This window comes from Limulus polyphemus, unplaced genomic scaffold (assembly GCF_000517525.1).
Source record: "Limulus polyphemus unplaced genomic scaffold, Limulus_polyphemus-2.1.2 Scaffold1102, whole genome shotgun sequence".
NCBI classification, from domain to species: domain Eukaryota; kingdom Metazoa; phylum Arthropoda; class Merostomata; order Xiphosura; family Limulidae; genus Limulus; species Limulus polyphemus.
This window is the reverse complement of record NW_013666712.1, coordinates 6,273-25,859: the sequence shown is the minus strand read 5'-3', so window position 1 is coordinate 25,859 and position 19,587 is coordinate 6,273. Positions and strand designations below refer to the sequence as shown.

At 32.5% G+C, this 19,587-nt stretch overlaps 1 protein-coding gene across 6 annotated transcripts in view; it reads right to left on the bottom strand.

Moving 5' to 3' along the window:
• LOC106462141 (lethal(3)malignant brain tumor-like protein 4) overlaps positions 1-19,113 on the bottom strand; it is an 81,012-nt gene extending 61,899 nt beyond the window's left edge. The window contains exons 1-2 of one of the 6 annotated variants that reach the window (XM_022389297.1): positions 19,052-19,113; positions 8,406-8,597 (exon numbers count right to left, since the gene is read on the bottom strand). In XM_022389297.1, the coding sequence (XP_022245005.1) occupies positions 8,406-8,586 (181 nt within the window). In that variant the 5' untranslated portion in view covers positions 8,587-8,597; positions 19,052-19,113. Of the gene's footprint in view, positions 1-8,405; positions 8,598-8,920; positions 10,065-13,822; positions 13,853-14,510; positions 14,893-15,253; positions 15,732-19,051 lie in introns of those variants that run through there. The other 5 variants (XM_022389303.1, XM_022389301.1, XM_022389300.1 and 2 more) reach the window with 5 other exon arrangements.
• Between the last annotated feature and the right edge of the window lie 474 nt (positions 19,114-19,587).

Here is a 19,587-nt window from a genome sequence, read left to right as displayed (position 1 = left end):
AGAATTACACTTACCTGCTAGTTTCAACTACAGCTGATGGAGTCTCTGTTAATACTGCAATTTACATAGATTGGTAACAAAACTGAAAAATAACAATTGCCTTTGGCTTCTAGGTATTCAGTGTACTTCCCATAGAGTTGAATTGACATTGAAAGATAGTATATGTAAATTATTTGCTGATGTGAAAGACTTCATGACAACTATATATTACTTATTCAAGCAATCTGGAATGTTTAAAAGCACTGTGAAACACCTGTCAGTGCATTTGGTGTGCAGCTTTTTAATTTTCCCAAAGTGCACGGTATATGATTTGTTGCACACATGAGACTTGGAGTAAATCATTTATTGAGTAATTAGGTAATTCTTGCTCGAGCACTAGAGAATTTCCTTGCCAGCTGCAAGGAGAGTAGCATCAGCTAAGTTTCATGGGCTTCTAAAAAAGATGAAATATTTTACTTTTCTGTTAAAATGATGCTTGTGCTGAATGCATGTTCTATTCTGTCTATGCACTTTGAAAAAGAAAATATTTTATGCTATCAGATACTGCTTATGGTAGAAAAAGCAGAGGATGCTTTAGAGGAGCTCAAGGAAGAAACTTCAGGTACATACTGTGAAAATCCAACTGGAAATGAAAGAAAGTTCCTGGTAACAAATCATATTTCTTACCCTGGGTAACATATGAAGTGGAGAGAAGGTTTAGAGTGGTAATCCCATCCTGTCCAGGTGGAAAGCAGCGACTACAAAAGCCTAAAGATGAGGTACTGATAACCAAATTGTCAATAGTTGTGTGATCCAATGAGAGACCAACCCATCTATTAAAGTTGCAAGATGAGAGCCAATCCAACAGAACCTTGTGATTCAACATATCTTCTGTCGGGAGAATCTGTATGGATTGAGACAATGGACCTGCTAACATAAACATTACCCATGAAACATAGCAAGATAGAAGAATGATAAGATCCAAAATTTGAAAATAAGAAGACCTAGACCACATGCCTCTTTGATGAGAAACATAAGACACCACCACAAGATAGTAAGGGTGAAGCCTGACGATTTACCCCCCTAAGAAGTCCACACCATGAGGCCTTGCCTGATGAAGAGCAAGAAGGATGAAAACATTGTGTAAGGACTCCTCGTTTTTTCCATGCAAAGATTGGAATTCCTTTTGTTTATATATGTACCCCATCCCTGAAGCAAGGCATTCGTGAAAAGAATGGAACTCTGGCTGAGGTGGCAGTAATGGAACCCAAATCGTAGTAGTGTCCAGACTTAACAACCTCTCAAGATCGAAGAATGATCCTGACTAAGGAAACTGGGGAAACCAGTAAATAGATGAGTATGATCATTGTTCGCTTAAAGACCAATAAAAGGATCACTTGTGTTCTTGTTCTAAAGGCATGAAGGATTCAAGTGATTCCGACATTCCCAGATTAGCAAGAACCATCCATGCAGTGGGAAAAGGAGTGAGTAAGTGTGTGTTGCATCCTATTCTACAACATTGAGGAGACGGATGAGCCCGAATAAGAGATGAGATGAAAAATAAAAAATACCCAGACTGATGACATATTGAATTGGAGCAAGAATAGATGATGCAGACCCGAAAGGGAAACCGTCCTAGGTTGTATCTGAAAGTACAATCAGGATGTCCATAGAATGGTGTGTGAACAGTGCGATGGAATATAGGGGATGACAAAAAAAAAACTTGTATGATATGGTAGAACCCATGTGAAGACTAGGCAAATCCAAAGGTAAAAACCTGGAACTTCTGTGCCTGACCCTTGTGCACCACAAATACTGAGAGTGGTGAAACTCCACTGCTAAGGCAACATGCAGATACCAGTCAACTACAACCAAGTTGGACATCTACAATCCCAGTAAAAAAAATCAACACAGATTGAGGAATGAGTAACTTATGAACCATGGAGAATCTAAGCATTGATGTGGACAAGGAAGATCGATGACTGGACACCAATGTCCTGTCTGCACAGGCCCAACAACTTACAGGAATAAAAACTCTGTAGAATGAGCCAGACTCTCTCAATACCCCCAGACCAACCAAACTAAGTTCCAAGTTCTGATGAACTGTGGGAGATGGAAATCCTACAGATTGTGTGGATAAAAGTGAGGAAGATGTGAACTGAATAAACAATTGTGACCCAAGGACCTGCAGAGCTCCTGGACCCATGGTTAAGGTTACCACATGTCCAGAAATTCTTGTAACTGAGCCCCCACATCTCCTGATGAAGGTATATAATAATCACCGATGCTGCTGGTGATCTGACTAAGCAGTGTAAATCTTGAATATAGACAAAGTCTATTCTGAGTACCAATATACCAAGGGGCTGAAGTCGGGACTCATGAAAATGGGCAGAACTATAACCCCCTGTAAGAGCTGATGAAATTTGAGACACCAACAACAACAGGGAGGATTGTAGAAGCCAAAAATTAAACCAACGAGGCATGCTAACAAGGGATCCAGCTCTTCATCAATGAAGCTGATCTTGAGAGTCTTCTAACAAAGTGAAGGGAAAGGAAATAAAATGTTGAATTTGAGTTGTAAATCCGTAAACTAACTCTGTCCTATCAGGGGACATAGACCCATAGAGGTTAACTTCAAACTCCACCTTAGAACCCCAAAATTCGAGAAGCAGATGTATTATTTGATAGTTGGAAAAATGCCTCCATTTTGTGGTGGTAGGCTAAATCACACGGTCTAACAACATGTTGGATAAGGCCTAACTGTCGTTTCACATAAGTAAAAAGTAAAACCTTCCAGCATGAACCACAATATCCGTGTATCAAAAAAAGAACTAAAAATTCACTCCCAGACCTTTTAGCTATCAAGTAAGTTGCAGGCTCAAAAGCAACCAAGAAAAAGCCCAAAACATCACACACTCATAAAACCAACAGAAGAAAAACAAATTAAAGGCAAAATATCCCAAAGTGTTTCGTTTTTCATAGGTCATATAAAGACTGTGTTGATTACCATTGATTGGAACAGAATTTTGTAAGGTAAAGTAAGTTGTTTTGTTAGAGCAAAGCAACTTCTGGCCATCTGCCACGTCCACCCTAGGGAATCGAACCCTGGACCCCAGCACTGTAAGTCCGTAAACTTACTACAGTCACACAGGGGGGGCTGGAAATCCAACAGACCAAAAGAAAGCACATGAAGAAGTGAGTATAAAATCTCTCCAAAATGTCGAGGATTACCCTCAATGCAGCCTCAGAGGACCATCACAGATCCACCTCACTACGATTAAGATCACTGTCCGTCTCAATCAAGAGTGACCCCCCTCCCAATTATTGTGCGATGCTAGATACCAGAGGTGGGAGAGGATAGACCCAATTTGCCTCCATGCCAGAAATAATAATACAGGAATTCCTACCATAATCAGCTTGCCAGTTGAAAGAAAAATTTTAATTTAAAAAAAATATATTATTATGAAAATCAATTAGACAACATGATAACGTTCAAAGTATCTCCAAATAATCATAATATTGGGAAACCCATTAGTGACACTTTGTTGAGAAAAAGTGATAACATTATCTGAATGAGGTGCTTATATATATAGTGCCAGATTAGAGGGTGCATTGATGTAGGTGGAGAGTATAACGAGACAAGTATCACCGAGGGCAAATAAGTGGGGTATAAAAGACTGGAGCAAGCAAGAAAAAATCAGACCAATGGTTAGATGAGCAAAGAAGAAACCCTGGCAGTCGAGTAATAGCTACAAGTGTCAGCAGAAATAAGTATGTTTTCAAAAACAAGGAATTCACTGCTGACAGTGTCAACTACAGTCTAAAGAACAACGTAAACTGTAGACAAACTGATGTAACGAATTTATTTTTAATATGAACTTTGTTTGGATTGAATTTGTATTTAGAAATAGGCATGACTTATATTATGTGTTGCGTATAACGAATTTGTGATATATTTATTTTAATGTCAACGTTTGTTTCAAATAAGTTGATATTTGAGGGCGTGTTTAGCTTACCATCTTAGTTATATATGGCGAAACTCCCGCCAATTCTCCAAGATTATGGAATATTCGTGAACACAAAGAATCAACAATATATATCCATTTCCATATCTAGTCTTATAAAAGGTTCTAGAAGATATGTCTAGCCTATAAAACCAGCAGGGCATCACCCTAAAAAAGCAACAGACAACAGAGAAGAGACAGGCCTACTATGAAACTGTTATAACCATGTAAGCTATAAACTGTGATTTCGTTAACCCTTATCAACCGGAAAATATACAACATCTGACCAGGAAAAAGTTATAAATTTTCGAACGTCAGTGAATTCCCTTCAAACGTTAATATCTCTCCAAGAATATTACTAATCTTTCATCAGACATTAGTTATTTTGTGAAAATATTATCTTACTTCAACGGTCCAACAATTCAGTGCCTGAAAAATCTAGCTATCTTCCCGGCAAATTCTATATGTATGTACAACTTGCTGGATATTAAGGAGACTCTGAACTAGGAAGATGGTTTTAGGCTATTTGTAAGTTAATGAAATTTCTGTTTATGAAACTTTGTGTGTAATAATTAATCATACTAATTGTATATATATATATTAAAACATATTTGTTTCAAAACAAAAATGGTGTGAATCAATCTTGGCAAATAGTGTAAATTAAATAAAATATTGGCATATTTCTAAATACTAACTCCAAGGTACGTCTCAACTATTAAAAGTTAAATTATTTAATGCGGTCTTGGATTATTTCAAATTCTCAATACCTGACATAATACTGAGAATTATGGCCATTCCAAGTGTACAGGCTTGTCTTGAATCAAGATTCTCCTCATTTGAGATTGAACTTTATCAAAGTATGTTTTAGATAGATTCAGCAAAATGAGGTAACACAACTGAGAAAATTAAGTATTTACATTTATTTTGATAAAACTAAAATAAGCTCAGAATGAATAGAATTCAAGAGAATGGTTAAGTAGTACATGAATGTAGTCAAAACTAAGGATTTATGGAAGCATGTGCTTCTATACAGTAATAGTATCATTAAGACAGGGTATAGTCAGTTTACTCGAAGCTCACTAACCAAAAGCTTAGCTTAAAACATGCAACAGTGGAAAACTTTCTGTTGATTAAAAACATTATAATTTTTTCAGTTTCACTGGATATAAACTTTTATTGATTGTTACTTTGTTTATTCATCAGATTAACGTACCAGGCCTTATATTTGCCTTCTACTCTTACTTTGCCCCTGAAATATAACCATAGGTTCACTTAATAGAAAAACAGTACAATTCAGTCAGTACAAATTATCTTTTATTGCCCAATTTTGTAAACAAAGAATAAGGACATGGCATCAGCCCACTAACACCCCCATTGAGATCGGGTACATTTATGGATGAAGTTCACATTTTCCTTACTTTCTGATAGATAATCACCTCTATACACAGAATGAGACTTGTATGTCACTAACCTTGAGCTAACTCCCACCTAAAATCACATATTTAACATGAACTGAGCTAGTGCATGATGACATTATCAAACAATGATCGCTCTCCACCAACCTCCTTGTGCAGTAACTCATCCTAAGCACTTGCATTTGAAATAACTTCATTCTTAGACAAGGCAAGAAGAAAGTGCACCAGAACTGGGGAGGATGGGTGGAAAAATGTGCAGCTGTGCATATCTATTGGAAATACATTTTCAGATAAGGAAAATGTAAACTTCTGAAATGATATCTCACCTCCATATTGAGAATAGTTAGAATCCCACATTAAAATGGTAGAGAGGCTTGTGCAAACATTAAACCTAAATGGGCTCCTATCAGAAAGCACCTAAAAGGAAAGCCCCCAGAGTGTAACACCTGATGGCAGGGGCTCCATGCAGGCACACTCTTAGGAAACTGTACCCCATCTCAACCAGGATATATTCTTCACCCAGAAAAAAAAGATGGAAAGGCAAAAAAGCCACAAGTGTTGCAGGGATGGGTAGAATTTTTTGCATGGCCAACTGAGCACCCCCCACACAAGTGGTCAGGAGCCAAGAAATGTAGTGTGGTTAGGGTGCAATCAGACTGTATAGTCTGTGTTTGACCTTGACTCAACTGGACAGACAGAGAAGGAGATAATGAACTTGTCCTACAGTAGAAGGAGGACACACTAGCTGTTTGAAGGGAGACCTGCACTATACAGATACACTATACCCTACTTCCCATTGTATCGTGCTGTACACAATCAGTGAGGATCTCTCCAAGGTCCATCCACAGCAGTTAGGAACCGGTAAGTGGCAAGGGTTTATTGTGCTTCATCAGAAGAGAGGGAGTAGGAAGTATGTTGGGAATTGCCTGGATCACCATTAGATGCCTGCCAGAAAGTTATTTTACTGGAGATATTGTAATGGGTGACCATGAAACCTATCTTTAAAAGCTAGCAGGCATAAGCCAAAGAAGCGAGCAGACACTTCCTCAGTGCTGTCTTTTTCCACGGTAGTCTGTGGAATGGTATGGTCTAGATTGGGCAATTATGTAATTTTAATACCATGAGGATACCTCTCGTGTTTCTGTGGAACACCCCATCTCAGCAGTGGACACTGGTAGAGCCAGATTGGTTGGGTTTAGAACTTTCCACTATTCCTAGCCTGATGCATATTTTGGAAAATAAGCATGCTCTGAAAGGCAACACCAGCTACTTGGTGGGATACTATAAAAAGAAAATTGGTAATAAAAGAAAAAGTGTCCTTACTCTTCTCAAAGACAGTGTATTGATTGAAGAATAGCAACCTGAGGTGGTCAAAATCCTTCAGAAAACCTAACAACCAGATTATAAAGACAAAAGACAATATGAGATGAACATGTGCAGATCCATCCACATGCTAGCTCGAAGGATCTTATCCAAAGGTCAGCAAAAGTGGACGCAAGAGAGTGTGACAGGCAATGAATTTGATGTGATAAAATGTGAAAAAGCCTGCAAGCATCAGTATCTGAGGAAAAATACATCAAACAAAGGATTTGGTAGACCCATCCAGTAAGGGTAGGAGGCAAGAGGTCCCTATACAAAGAGGGGTCCCATGGTAAAAACAAATGATGAGGGGAATCCAGAAAAGATGTTTGTGCCAAATAACATGAAATGGCTGGATCTGGACAAAAAAAACAAGCTGGGTTCAAACAATCAGAGATGAGAGAGAGAATGGAGGAAGGTAACAGAGAAGGAAAGATCATTTTCCCAAGCAGCTGAAATCTTACATAGAAAAGCCTGGTCTGGGTAGAGGTGTAAATAAGTATGATGAAAGAGAGTGCAGGAAACACTGATGGCATATATAATCGAACAACAGCAACCATAGGTGAGAAGGAAGTATGTCTTCAGAGAAAGATGGTATAAAGAACAGGAAACCAATGGCTCAAACAAAACATGTGAGAGAGTGTAACACCACGTCAAGGTCCCAGTCAGGCATGGAATTATAGTCATATTGCGAGGGATCAAGCTATTCTGAGTGCAGAGTTGAAGTATCATCTCCAAAGTCCTCAATACCCAGAATGTGTGTTACTGTTCAAGAGACCTTGTGAAATATCAGAAACAAGGAAGCATTGTGGATGTGAGAATCAGTGAAGCGTTGAGTCAGTTTTCAGTTAGTATAATGATTTGAAAGTTAATGAAGTATTCAGATCAGTGTTAGAAATCATGCGTGTTAAATTATTCAATTAATTAGCTGTGAAATTATACAAGTAAATTTATACGTACGTTACCAGTAACAACATCAATAAGTAAATTTCTCTGAAAGTGAAAACATTATTTATGAGCTAGGGCCTACAGTTGTGTAGAAGTGATGGTAGCCTGTAGCAAATGTTAAGGAAGAAATCAACTAATCTGTTATCATTATATGGACTGACTTCACATTATTTTTAACGAATACTTTAACAGAGCCAGCTGAGCAGCTAAAAAGCTTTTAGAGTGAGTTCACAACATTGATATCAAAAAGACAGTTAAAATAAAGCTTCTTAAGAGTTCAGAATTGTTTCTAAGTTTTGTATGTGAACTTCGAGTGAATAACATACTGTCAGCTACTCCAAAATGTGTATATATTTAGGAAACTCAAATACAGGTAAGCCTTGTTTATATATCTATAAAAATAAAAAACAAGATTTAGGAGTTGGTATGCATGTAGTAATACACTGTTAATTGTTCTTTGTTTTGCATTTATGCATGTACACATCTTTTTAGTTTGTCAATAAAACCCATTATAAACATTATTATTAGAGAAAAAATGAGTGATGGTTAATTTTTATTTATAGTCAATGTTTTGGTCAACCTATGAAACTTTCCATGCCTAGGTAGTTATTTTTTCCTTGCTTGTACTAGCACAATCAAATTATTGATAGAGAAAAGTCTGCTGAAGATATCCAAGAAAAATTTTCTCTAAACTACTCACCATTGGTGAAAGTTAAATTGATAACCGTACTGTTTGAGGCCTGTGTAGACGTGTGACTCGGACGAGTCAAACCTGAAGGTGTCGTTGGAACTAGTGAGATAGTAGAGTTAAGAACGACTGGTTTCTTCACTGTAGTAGCTTGGGATATTGGTACTGTTGAACTGCTTTTAGGTAAGGACATTGTCTACTATGCTTCAAAAGAAACAGAAGAGAAACATTTTCAAACACAATTTGATCAATCTAATCACTGAAACATGTAAGTATTTAGGAGCTAGCAAAATTACATCATTCCTAAATGATACGTGTTTAAAAGAAAACTTATGTTATAAAATTAAGCAAACTAAACATGCTAAAAAAACCTCCCCTTAACATTTTATCTTTGTAATATTTTCATGTGAAAGTGGTTTTTTTAGTTGGACCTATAACTATATAGCTTCCAAACAGGGAACTGTGATAATTTTAGAGAAAGATTTGTAGCCTATCAATGTATATTTTCTATATAGGAAGTGACATACCTTTTATATGTTTGCACAGTTGATGTAACCTAGCAACACTTAGGTTTTGTTTACTCAGTGTTTATCACACTTTAAAAAAACAATGTTCCAGGTTCTCTACTATCCTTGAAAATACTTCTTGTTATAATTTATGCTTAATTTGATTGAGTACTTTTGACTAATGCCATGATTTCCATTGTAATTAGCAAGATTCTGTGAAGGACAGCAAGGCCAAATTTCTACCATACCTTTTTGCCAACTTTCACAGACCTTCCACTGTATGTGATCATTAACTTCCAATACCACATTTAAGTGGACCAAAGTCTCAAAAGCCCACTGGGATTGTATCAGTAAATTTATTATATATATATATATTGGATGTGGCTGAATGGAATTGTTATGATTCCACTTTCTTTGACCAACTTCATCCTGGAAAGAGTTATTGATTTCGAAGTGTGGCTGGAAACTTGTGATCCTTTTTTTTAAGTTTCAAATCCTTGTTTACTATCTTGTTAATAATACCAGAAGATACATGAGCTTTATACAATGGCTTTTACAGTTAAGAGGACCTTTCTTTTTATAATCACAGCCTCCTCCTTGCAGATGACTGCGTTGCTACAATTGGCTTGATGTGTCATTTCAGAACTATTGCTATGCAAGTTTCAATAATCCAATGGAAAACTCTAAAAACTCCCTTTTTTGAAGTGTTCTTTACTTCTGTGTCATTGTACTTGCGGATGGTTGGAGATTCGTTGTGAAGAGATACATAATTTCACCTGTGGCACCATGGCTTGCATGTGCAGTAGCATTAACATATAACAACTATGCATGATATCACATGGAAACACATGGCTTCTACGTAAAATATAAGTAGTTATAATAGCTGTATCAACTGATATATGTGATTTAAATTAAAAATATGAAATTTCTATGTAGGGAAAGAGTTCTGGTAACTTAATAAAAATATTCTATAAAAATGAAATGTATATCACCATTAAGAAATAAATGAATTTGACATGTGGACTATTAACTTTCTATTCTGAATACTATTCTGTTTATGATAGTGCCATCCAATGAGAAAGAAAAATCTTTTAAGATTCCTTATGCTAAAAAGTAGATTAATTCATTGCAAATGTGTATGTTAGTATTGCTGGTAAACCAGAAAACTAATCAAGACACAATAAATATCACTGAAAAATATCTTTTATACTAAGCTACAACATGTTACACTTTCAAAAAAAAACAAATTTCAGATAAACATTATTTTTTGAGCTTAAAATTCTGTAAGTATTTTAAAGATTCAAAAGGATTACTCATAGAAAATACAAAAACATCCAAATCAACAGAAGATTCAGCCTATCATAGGCACCCCTTTTTATTTTTTCAAACCACCACAAAGAGCATCAAATAAATGAAAGTAACATTTTACTACCATATATTTAACACACAAAAGTTTGGTTAAACACATCATCATGTAAATTTCAAGTTTAACAGAAAACTAGTCCACCACCTAAACAGCCTGCAAAGTTTGTTTGATTTTAACAACTTTCTCTTCAATATGAATAAAATATAAAAATTCTCTTTCCCTCTTATTAATAAATTAGTTTGGTCAGGCATTTCACCTTCTCTTTCAATTATAAAAACACTAAGAACATTATTTTTTATCCTTGACCATATTCCTTTACTTCACAGTAATGTTTACATTGGAATATTTTAGTGTGTCAGTATTTACTATTTGCAGTTTTCATAAAAATAATATTCTTTTCAATACTCTGATTAAACTTGTACAAAGAAAGGCCAAAAAACTACAATATTTATTTAAAATCTTCATAGAATTAAACATCAAGTTATTTAAGAAAAAGTCTATAGTTTTTAATCATGAAAACTGTGTATCTGTGATACGGCAAACAACAGATAAACCAACAAGACAACAGCATTTTGTAAATTAAAAATCACAAATATCAAATGCTTTCATCTAATGAAGGTAGAAATAAAACACAACCCATTACTCCAGAAATCATGATTGCTTTTATTTAAGCCAACATTTTGCCATTATGGCTTTACTGGGGCAAAAAAAAAACACCAACTGACTTAGACTTATACAAAATATTTCAAAATAATTTAAGTCTACACATAAGGTGAACTTTACCTGAAAATATATAAACAAGTTGAAAGTACATGCAAATGGACATGATTATACTATTTAAAGCAACACATGTTATTACACTAATTAAATACAAACAGTAAAAGTTATAGATTCCATGGTGATTTTTTAACTGTGGCTTACTCTCTGAAATTGATAAGGTTTCTTTACATTTCTATCTAAAAAGCTGTGGCAGTGAGTAAGAATGTTTGCTGTTATGGGATAATTGATATCAATTATATCGTGTTTGTCAATAAAATGTTCTTACTGCAAAGAGTTGAATATTTTGAAATCTTCTGTATAAGCATAAATCAGTTGGTAAGTGTCTTATTTGCCCTTGATGAAGCTGTAATGGTGAAACACTGGCTTAAATAAAACCAATCATGTTTTCTGGAGTAATAGGTCATGTTTTATTTCTCCTTTTAACAACAAATAGAACTCTCTAGTTTGAGCTACAAACTTTAAACTCTCATAATGATCTTATCTCAATAAATAAAACCAATTATGTTTTCTGGAGTAATAGGTCATGTTATGCTCATAATGATGTTAGCTTAATAAAACTTTTATTCTTAACCTTACTGATCAAATCTTACAAGAACTTAACCATTAATACTCACTTTTTCGTTAAGTAAGACACTCAAAAAATATGAAAACACATCCATTGCAACTTACACATAAATAAAAAGCTATCTTAAGAAACAAATTACTTAAAAGCTATTTTTAGTCATGAAGCAATGTAAAGAAATCCTTAGTCATGTATCAAAGAAAAACTCTGTTAGTCATAAACAGCACTATTTTTTGAGTATTAGCTTACCATATTAACGCTACATGAAACAAGCTTTTTTTTTTTCACTGTTAATAAAACCAAAGCTACCTTTAGTCATGATGAACCTGATGGTAATGTCAATCATGAGTAAAACTTCATTACATGTAAAATCCAAACAACTGTAATACAAAATAATATAACCCACATTATCATGTGATGTATAATGCTCAGTAATGTGCAAAGGACATTAAAAGGCACTTTTCAAGAATCATAAGGCAAGCCTTTTGGGGTGAGGGGCTAAACTATGGGGATTGTGGGTTGCCTCCAGCACAAATACAGTAAAAATCCATACAAAGCAAATAAATCCTTTTTTATTTCTGTTCAATTGGTCTTAAAACATTTTAAAATGTAAAACTAAACAGTACTTTTTTGTGTAGAATATTATAATTATTTTTTTACTGTAAAGTCCTACCAAGCCTTGAGTTTCATATATTTTAAAGCTGAAATCTCCCCCCTCCTAATAATTTACAACAAGCAACTTGTGAAATCAGGTGTATCTTTTCGTAGTTGTTAACAATGTGTATGACAAAGAAAAAAGGGCACTTTTGCAGCATAAGTTAAGAAAGGCAGGGGCTTCAACCCCCCCCCCCCCATCATGTATGCCATTGACAATGGTTATCCCATTTCAGTAAAGGACAAAACTCCAACAGTTTTAGTACTACATTAAATAGCAAGAATACTCTAGAACAACATGTAATGTTATTTTTTATTTCATTACTTTACCAAAAGTTTAACAAGAAACTTTGCTTCCAAGTTACAAATGAAGTCATATTTTTAAACCCTACACAACAGTGTAATTAAAACAATCTACAAAATATACTGTAGTGTAGACTTACATAATTATAATGTAATACAGATTTGCTTAAATCAAGTATTTTTCTGACTTGCATTGAATAAAATTACACAATGACATCAGAGTCAGAGGTCATATACAACTAATGTAATTAGGTATTAAATTTCAACTCCATGTTTATGTATAGCTATAAAAGTTCTACTTCTAGAATACAAAAACAAATGTAATAAAGAAATATGGATGTCACTCTGATAATATTTAAACAATACAATGCTTGAGAATACGAAACACATTCTGCATATTTAAAATATTCATCTACATTTTCGTATTTTAATTTTTATACAGAAGCCTGAAAAAAATGCGCGATTTTTGTTTGTGAAACAAACGCAACTAATATTAAAGTAGACATTCTAATGTATATTAACATATCCATGCGTAAGAAGCTTCTAACAGAGGCAGATTTTTGGAAGCATTTTTTATGATATTTAATCGTTATAAAAAGTGTTCAAAAACAAAACGTTGCAATAAGTCTATCCAGTAAATATAAAAAAATCTTGCAACTTTATCTACTACAGCGCCATCTAGTAGCTCTATACCCACTAACTGTCTGCATTGCAGACAAATATGATTGAATTTCCGGCACCATATTTGTTATTTGCTCCATTGACAACTGTTTCATTATTCTTTACACACAGCTTATTAAAAACTAGGAAAACATAACTAACATTTTCCTATGATTCAAAAGTTGAAATAATACAAAAGCTATAAAGAAAGCCCACATAATAAATGGATGTCCGAAACAGCATAGTGTAGAGATTAACAATGTTATGAATTTCTACATTAAACATGGATGTTTCATTACAATATCAAAATAATTATATAACTAGTCATAAAATTTCTAGAAACCTAATAATTATTTTAGTAATGTATGATAGCTTTTTGGGAATAAAAACTCGCAAATATATAGTTCTGGATTTGCTTATAATGTTAAACAAATGATAAACTTTGTAAATGTTAAAAAGCAATGGCGGATCGAACGCGAAAAAAAAATTTATTTCCGACTAAGTACTCTTTATCTCTAATTATTTCGATAATACCTACTCTTATATTTTTAGTTTCTATACAGAGAAACAAATATAAAAAAATAATCCCACGGCTTACGACTACGAGAGTACCGACGTTCTTTCCCGCCAATGGTTGAAGCTCCTCCCACTTAGCGCCTCACCTATGGGCGCCAATAAAATTACTAACTTTGTGTAATATAACCATAATACTCACAAAACAAACCTTTATTTTATACACAATTATTTATCGACATGATATGTACACAACTCGGAAATACATGTTCCAAACATCATAAGAAAAAACAACAACAACACCTAAAACAGAAAGTTACACGTTCTGATCATAAACGTGCTATAATTATTCTTGTTGTGCTTAACATCAAGACGGCTGAGCCTCCTTTTTTCTTTTTTTGATGAGCTACAAGATTGTCTCGAAACCATTTGCAATGCGTCGGTTATTAATCTATTACTTTGAAACAACTGTAATTGGTTTAAAGCAGAATTACAACTATTAATTATGAATGTCAAAGTTTTATTAAAACAGTCGATCTAATATTGATAATGATAAATCGTTTTTCGGGCAGCCATTCTACTGATTATAATAATTGATAATATCTGAACTTTGTCCTGAGCGATTCTTTGGTGTTAACAAAATTTACTACCTTTAAAAATAAAGTACAATAAATTTAATTATTATACTACAGTGCACTACAAAGTTGTTGTTGTGTTTTCTACTCAAAAGTATTTGTACTTATATTATTTAATAAAGCAATTTACAAACTTACCAGTATGAACTTGTACATAGAGCGGCGCGTGCACGAATTCTGGAAAAACAACTTTCACATCGTTTCAATATAACACCACAAATACTTATTATGCGCGTTTTTAACTACGCTATCTTAATATGACCGATCTGTGTTTCGTTTTGAGAAAATTTCATGAAATTGTTTACATTATGTTCAACTGTCATATCATCAAACGTTTGAAAAAATTCATTTGGATTTTGGTAACACCGTGTTAAGGGGTTTCTAACACTTACAAGAACAGCAGGAAAACTACAAATACTCAACTACAATATGCACAGAAAACATTTTGGACTGGCAAATTATATGAAGTATCAGACTTTTAAACACGTTAACCGATACAGTAGCTTTCAAGAAATATTTAAAACTTACAATCATGAAATACACACAGTAACAGTACATTTACTATAACTTCTATTATATATCAAAATGTGACTAACGCTTCAAGGAAAGATTTCAAAATAAATCAAGTGAATATCACCTGACATTTTAAGATAGCAAAAATTTTTGATATAATAATTTTCTTTTCTTATATATGTGAATCTTGTTAATTCTTATAATATTATTTATACTATTAAAAACTGAATTCCACCAAATTAATTTTCAAGTACAATTAAATTTCAAATTACAATTTCAAGTACAGTTTTAATGGTTTGAAATTACATTACCATAAAAACAAGATTAGATTACACAATCAGTGGCCAAAATAAAATCCAGATATTTACATTTCCACACTAGAAACATTCTTGAATATTTGTCTCTGAACAAACCAGATAATAATTTATAGGTACTGGAAACATTTCTGCAAACTTAAGGAAGTTCTTTTCTGGGTTGTTGGCCTAACTGAAATGAATAATGATAATTATTCATTGCACCCAATCCCTACAAATGGGCAATCTTGATAAATTATTTTGTAGCTTGAATTTTTTTCATGATTGTTTTATGTTCAGAAATCAGTAACAAAATGGGGGAAAAACCTTGTTTGTGAAAATCTAAAAGAAAGTTAAGTCTTCCAGACTTGTTTAATACTGTAAAAGTATCTACAAAAATTATTCTAAAAGCTTTACAAAGTGGAGCTATTCTTGAATGAAAAAAAATTCAACTGATAAGTGTTGTTTCTGTTTATTTCTCTACATGAATGTTAATAAGCACTTATTATGAATCATTCTGTTGACAATTTATATATATTTTATTAAATTATGTGAAGTACATTACAGCCTTAGTTAATTCTTTTACCCTCTCCCCCCTATAGAATGAATGAACTCGCTTTTCTTTTTAGAAGAAAAGAAGCTGTATCAAATCAACTTCATTAAAATAATTTACAGTATATTAGTACAACTGTTTACTAGCAATAGTATTAAAATACAGATAATATTCAAGCATGTAACCAAATTTATCAAATTTTTATTTAGCCCAGTAACTATTTGCAGAGATGAAATACATAACTACTTACTTGACAAAATTTTCAAATTAAAACAATGTATCTCTCTCCATATATATACACACACAAACACTCAAGAACTAGAAAAGTTACAAATTATGAATAACTAAAATTCTAACCATTTATTGATCAAGAACTTTGCAATAATCTCACATAAAATAAGTTATGAGCTTTAAAAACTTTACATATTTGCAAAAAAATATACACAAATTGCAAAATAAATAATTAAGTGAAAAAACACCTTATTTATAGATTAAACCCTGCAAAAAGAGAGATTTAAGATATCATGAAATTTTAAACGAATTAAGAAAAAATAGCATGAAAAAGAGGGTAAAAATTTTCATTGATAATTGATTCACTTTTCTTAACTTACATGTAACACATCAGTTCCATAATGTTATGACTCATTGAAAATACAATATTTGTTTAAACCATCTGATATTTGATACATCCACATTTGAATTGAAATAAATATTACACAACTGTGAGAAAGTTAGCTATAAACTGACATATAAGAGACGTACGTGACTGATACACTGGTCTAAAAATAAATGAAGTTTTATGTCAAATTCATATCACAAAAATGTTGCATAATTGGAAATCTACCTACCAGGGGGACAACACACCTTATGATTTATTCACTTAAAATTGCATTAAATTAAATGTATGCAAATGTACAACTCACAGCATTCAGATTTTCAAAGATATGTTAATGCAACTACTATGAAATTCCAGCACCCATTACCACATATGAAGTCAAGTTGTACGTTATGTATTATGTAAAATGCTTTAAAACATTATTGTTATAATAAGATTTTTAAAGGTATATGAAAATTCTCTGTCTCTCTCTCTTTTATGCACATATATGTGAATGTTCACTATTTTCAAGGTATGTAAAAACATAGATAATATGAATGACCTTCTAGAAATTCTTTTTAATGTAAAACTTATCCATTCACATTAGTCTTTAAGGAGAACTAAAAGATAATGTCAACTAAAGGAAAGCTGCTTCTAGTTGTTTGAGAAAAGCATGCCATATGAAGAAATGAAAGAAAGAACTTATTTCAAGTAGAATATAATCCAAGTAAAGAAAATAAATCTAAGACTAATAATTAAATCAAAAATACAATATGGGTTAAAAAAGATGCTAGTTTAAAAACACTAAAAGCACATATTACCAAGACCTGTATATATATATATATATTTGATGCATTTGTATGAATGTAGACATCTATTAATGTTGATTACCAAAAATGTAAATGTCTACAACTTTTATGAAGTATGTATTTTCTCCCTCATTAACACTCATAGGACTTTATGCTGTATATGCACTTACAAAAGCAGAAGTTTTTGGTTAAAATTTAAACAATTTGTTATCACATGTACATAAAATTACAAATTAGATGTACTCTGAATTTTATTAATATACATATATCCTATTTTATACAAATGAATTTCACAAAACTTGTAGCTTTTATCTTCAAAGTTGACAACTGAAACAAAAACTCACAAGATTTGTGTGAAACATATGCATAGAAAGTACAATTTTCTTTGTGAGGGAGTAAAGGCTTGACTTTCAAGGAGATTAAGCATACACCCCAATACCAAGAAAGTTTAAAAAGTTCAGACAGTTACTGAGATAAATGACTAATAAAACAGAAACTGGTGTATTGGATATTCTACATTTGCAGCATTAAGTTGTTTCTCATAACAATTACATTTGTTAAAATAATTCTAACAAATCAATTTAAAAAAATTAACATATCCCTTATAAAAGGCTACATTATTCATCTGCCTTAGAAAAATTAGTTTTCAATACAATATATTGATAATTAAATCCTTCTAAAAAAAAGTAAAATCTGTGAATTTTACGTTATCAAGCATAAAAACTGGATCACATTCGAAATTTACCTATATTTTAAAAAAAATAAAAACAATTTACATGCAAAGGCTAATTACGCTCTCTTCTTTAAAAAAAAAACGATGTCAAACTCATACCAAAATCATAATCAACTTTTACTAAGTTTTAGGCCTGGTAGTAATAGTAATACTTAACTTTCCCTTTTATGCAATGATAAAATATTCTGAATTACTTGTCATATTGACAAAGTTGTATGATTTACGCAGGGAAACACTATTTATATTATGTTTTGTAATCTAAAAAAAGAAAAAAAACTACAACTTGTTATTTTTTGTTACGATAACCGCTTTTTAATGACGTGAATAACAACGCCGACGAACTCTAATTCTTGTAGCTTTCTTACTATGACAAACGTGTTGTAATTTTCAACACATTTTAACATAAAAGACTTTAACCATCTTAATCTTGCGTGTAACATATAACACATTAATACAAAAACGCATATTAATCTAAAATATCATTACTCCAATAAAAATATAAAAAAGAGAATCGTGAAACTTTACCAAAGCTCATCTCACTTCAACTTAAAAAAATAATATTTTAATATAGAAAAAAGTTCACCTTACTTTACGTTAGAGCAGAAAAGAGAAAAATAAAACGAGAAAGCTGTAAGTATAAATAAACCTTAACTTAAAATTACAGTTGAAGCAACAGCAAAGTTAAATGTGTAACTACAGACAAAAGTCTGGATTTATGTACGTAGTCTATAATTTTTTTTTCAGAATAACATATTAGTTATCATCTGGAATACCTCTAAATCTATGATAGTTGTCAGATGCCGAAAATTACCGTATACATAACAGTTAGATAACTTTTATGGTTCTTCTCTAATCACTCATAAACACTTTTAAAAATAATTGAAATATCTATATTTCATATTTTACATTTTCACTCATAATTTCGATTCAACATTTCATGACTAAAACTCGCCACACGGTTGCTTGTACATATACATAGTTACCGTGTAATACCAATAACACTGACTATTTGTCGAGCGATGAGCAAATAAAATGTTGTTTCTAAGTTTATTATAGGCATAAAATTATAAAATTACTATTAAACTCGCTTGAACAAAGATAGTTAACTCCCATAAAAGTGTTTTTTAGCATCAATAATTAATTTGTTTATAAAAAAACGAAAGAAATATGATGATAGTCATACCTTTTTCCTAAGTTATCCGCCATCAAATTAGGAGTTTTCGTAGTAAATAGAATTTCCTTGCTTAACGATTCTCTGCGCATGCGGCTATTCCGTGTATCACCCCTCCAAATATAGTGTTCAATATTGTATGTTTCATACATTCCTGTTACAATTGATACATTGATCTCATTTATTTTCTATATGTGATATAAGCATGTGGCAACTTTATTTATTTTAATTTAAAGAAGTTACAGTAGAAGGAAACGTCCTTACTAAAATCTTCCAATCCCATTCAGCATTTCTGTTGACCTGGTGAGATACAAAATATACGTCGTTCATGGCGAGCATAAGTTGAACGGTATTTGTGATTCAGTTTTAATTGTACTGTGTGTATAATTATTTACCAGGTATATCAATACATATGTTGAATTAACATTTTATAGTTATTGCGGTATAATTATGAAAGTTTAAATCCAGTAGATGGTCATTTATGTACTATTTTTCTTCAGCTTTAACAAACAAGTCAATACTCCAGAAATATAGTGTTTTATAGCATT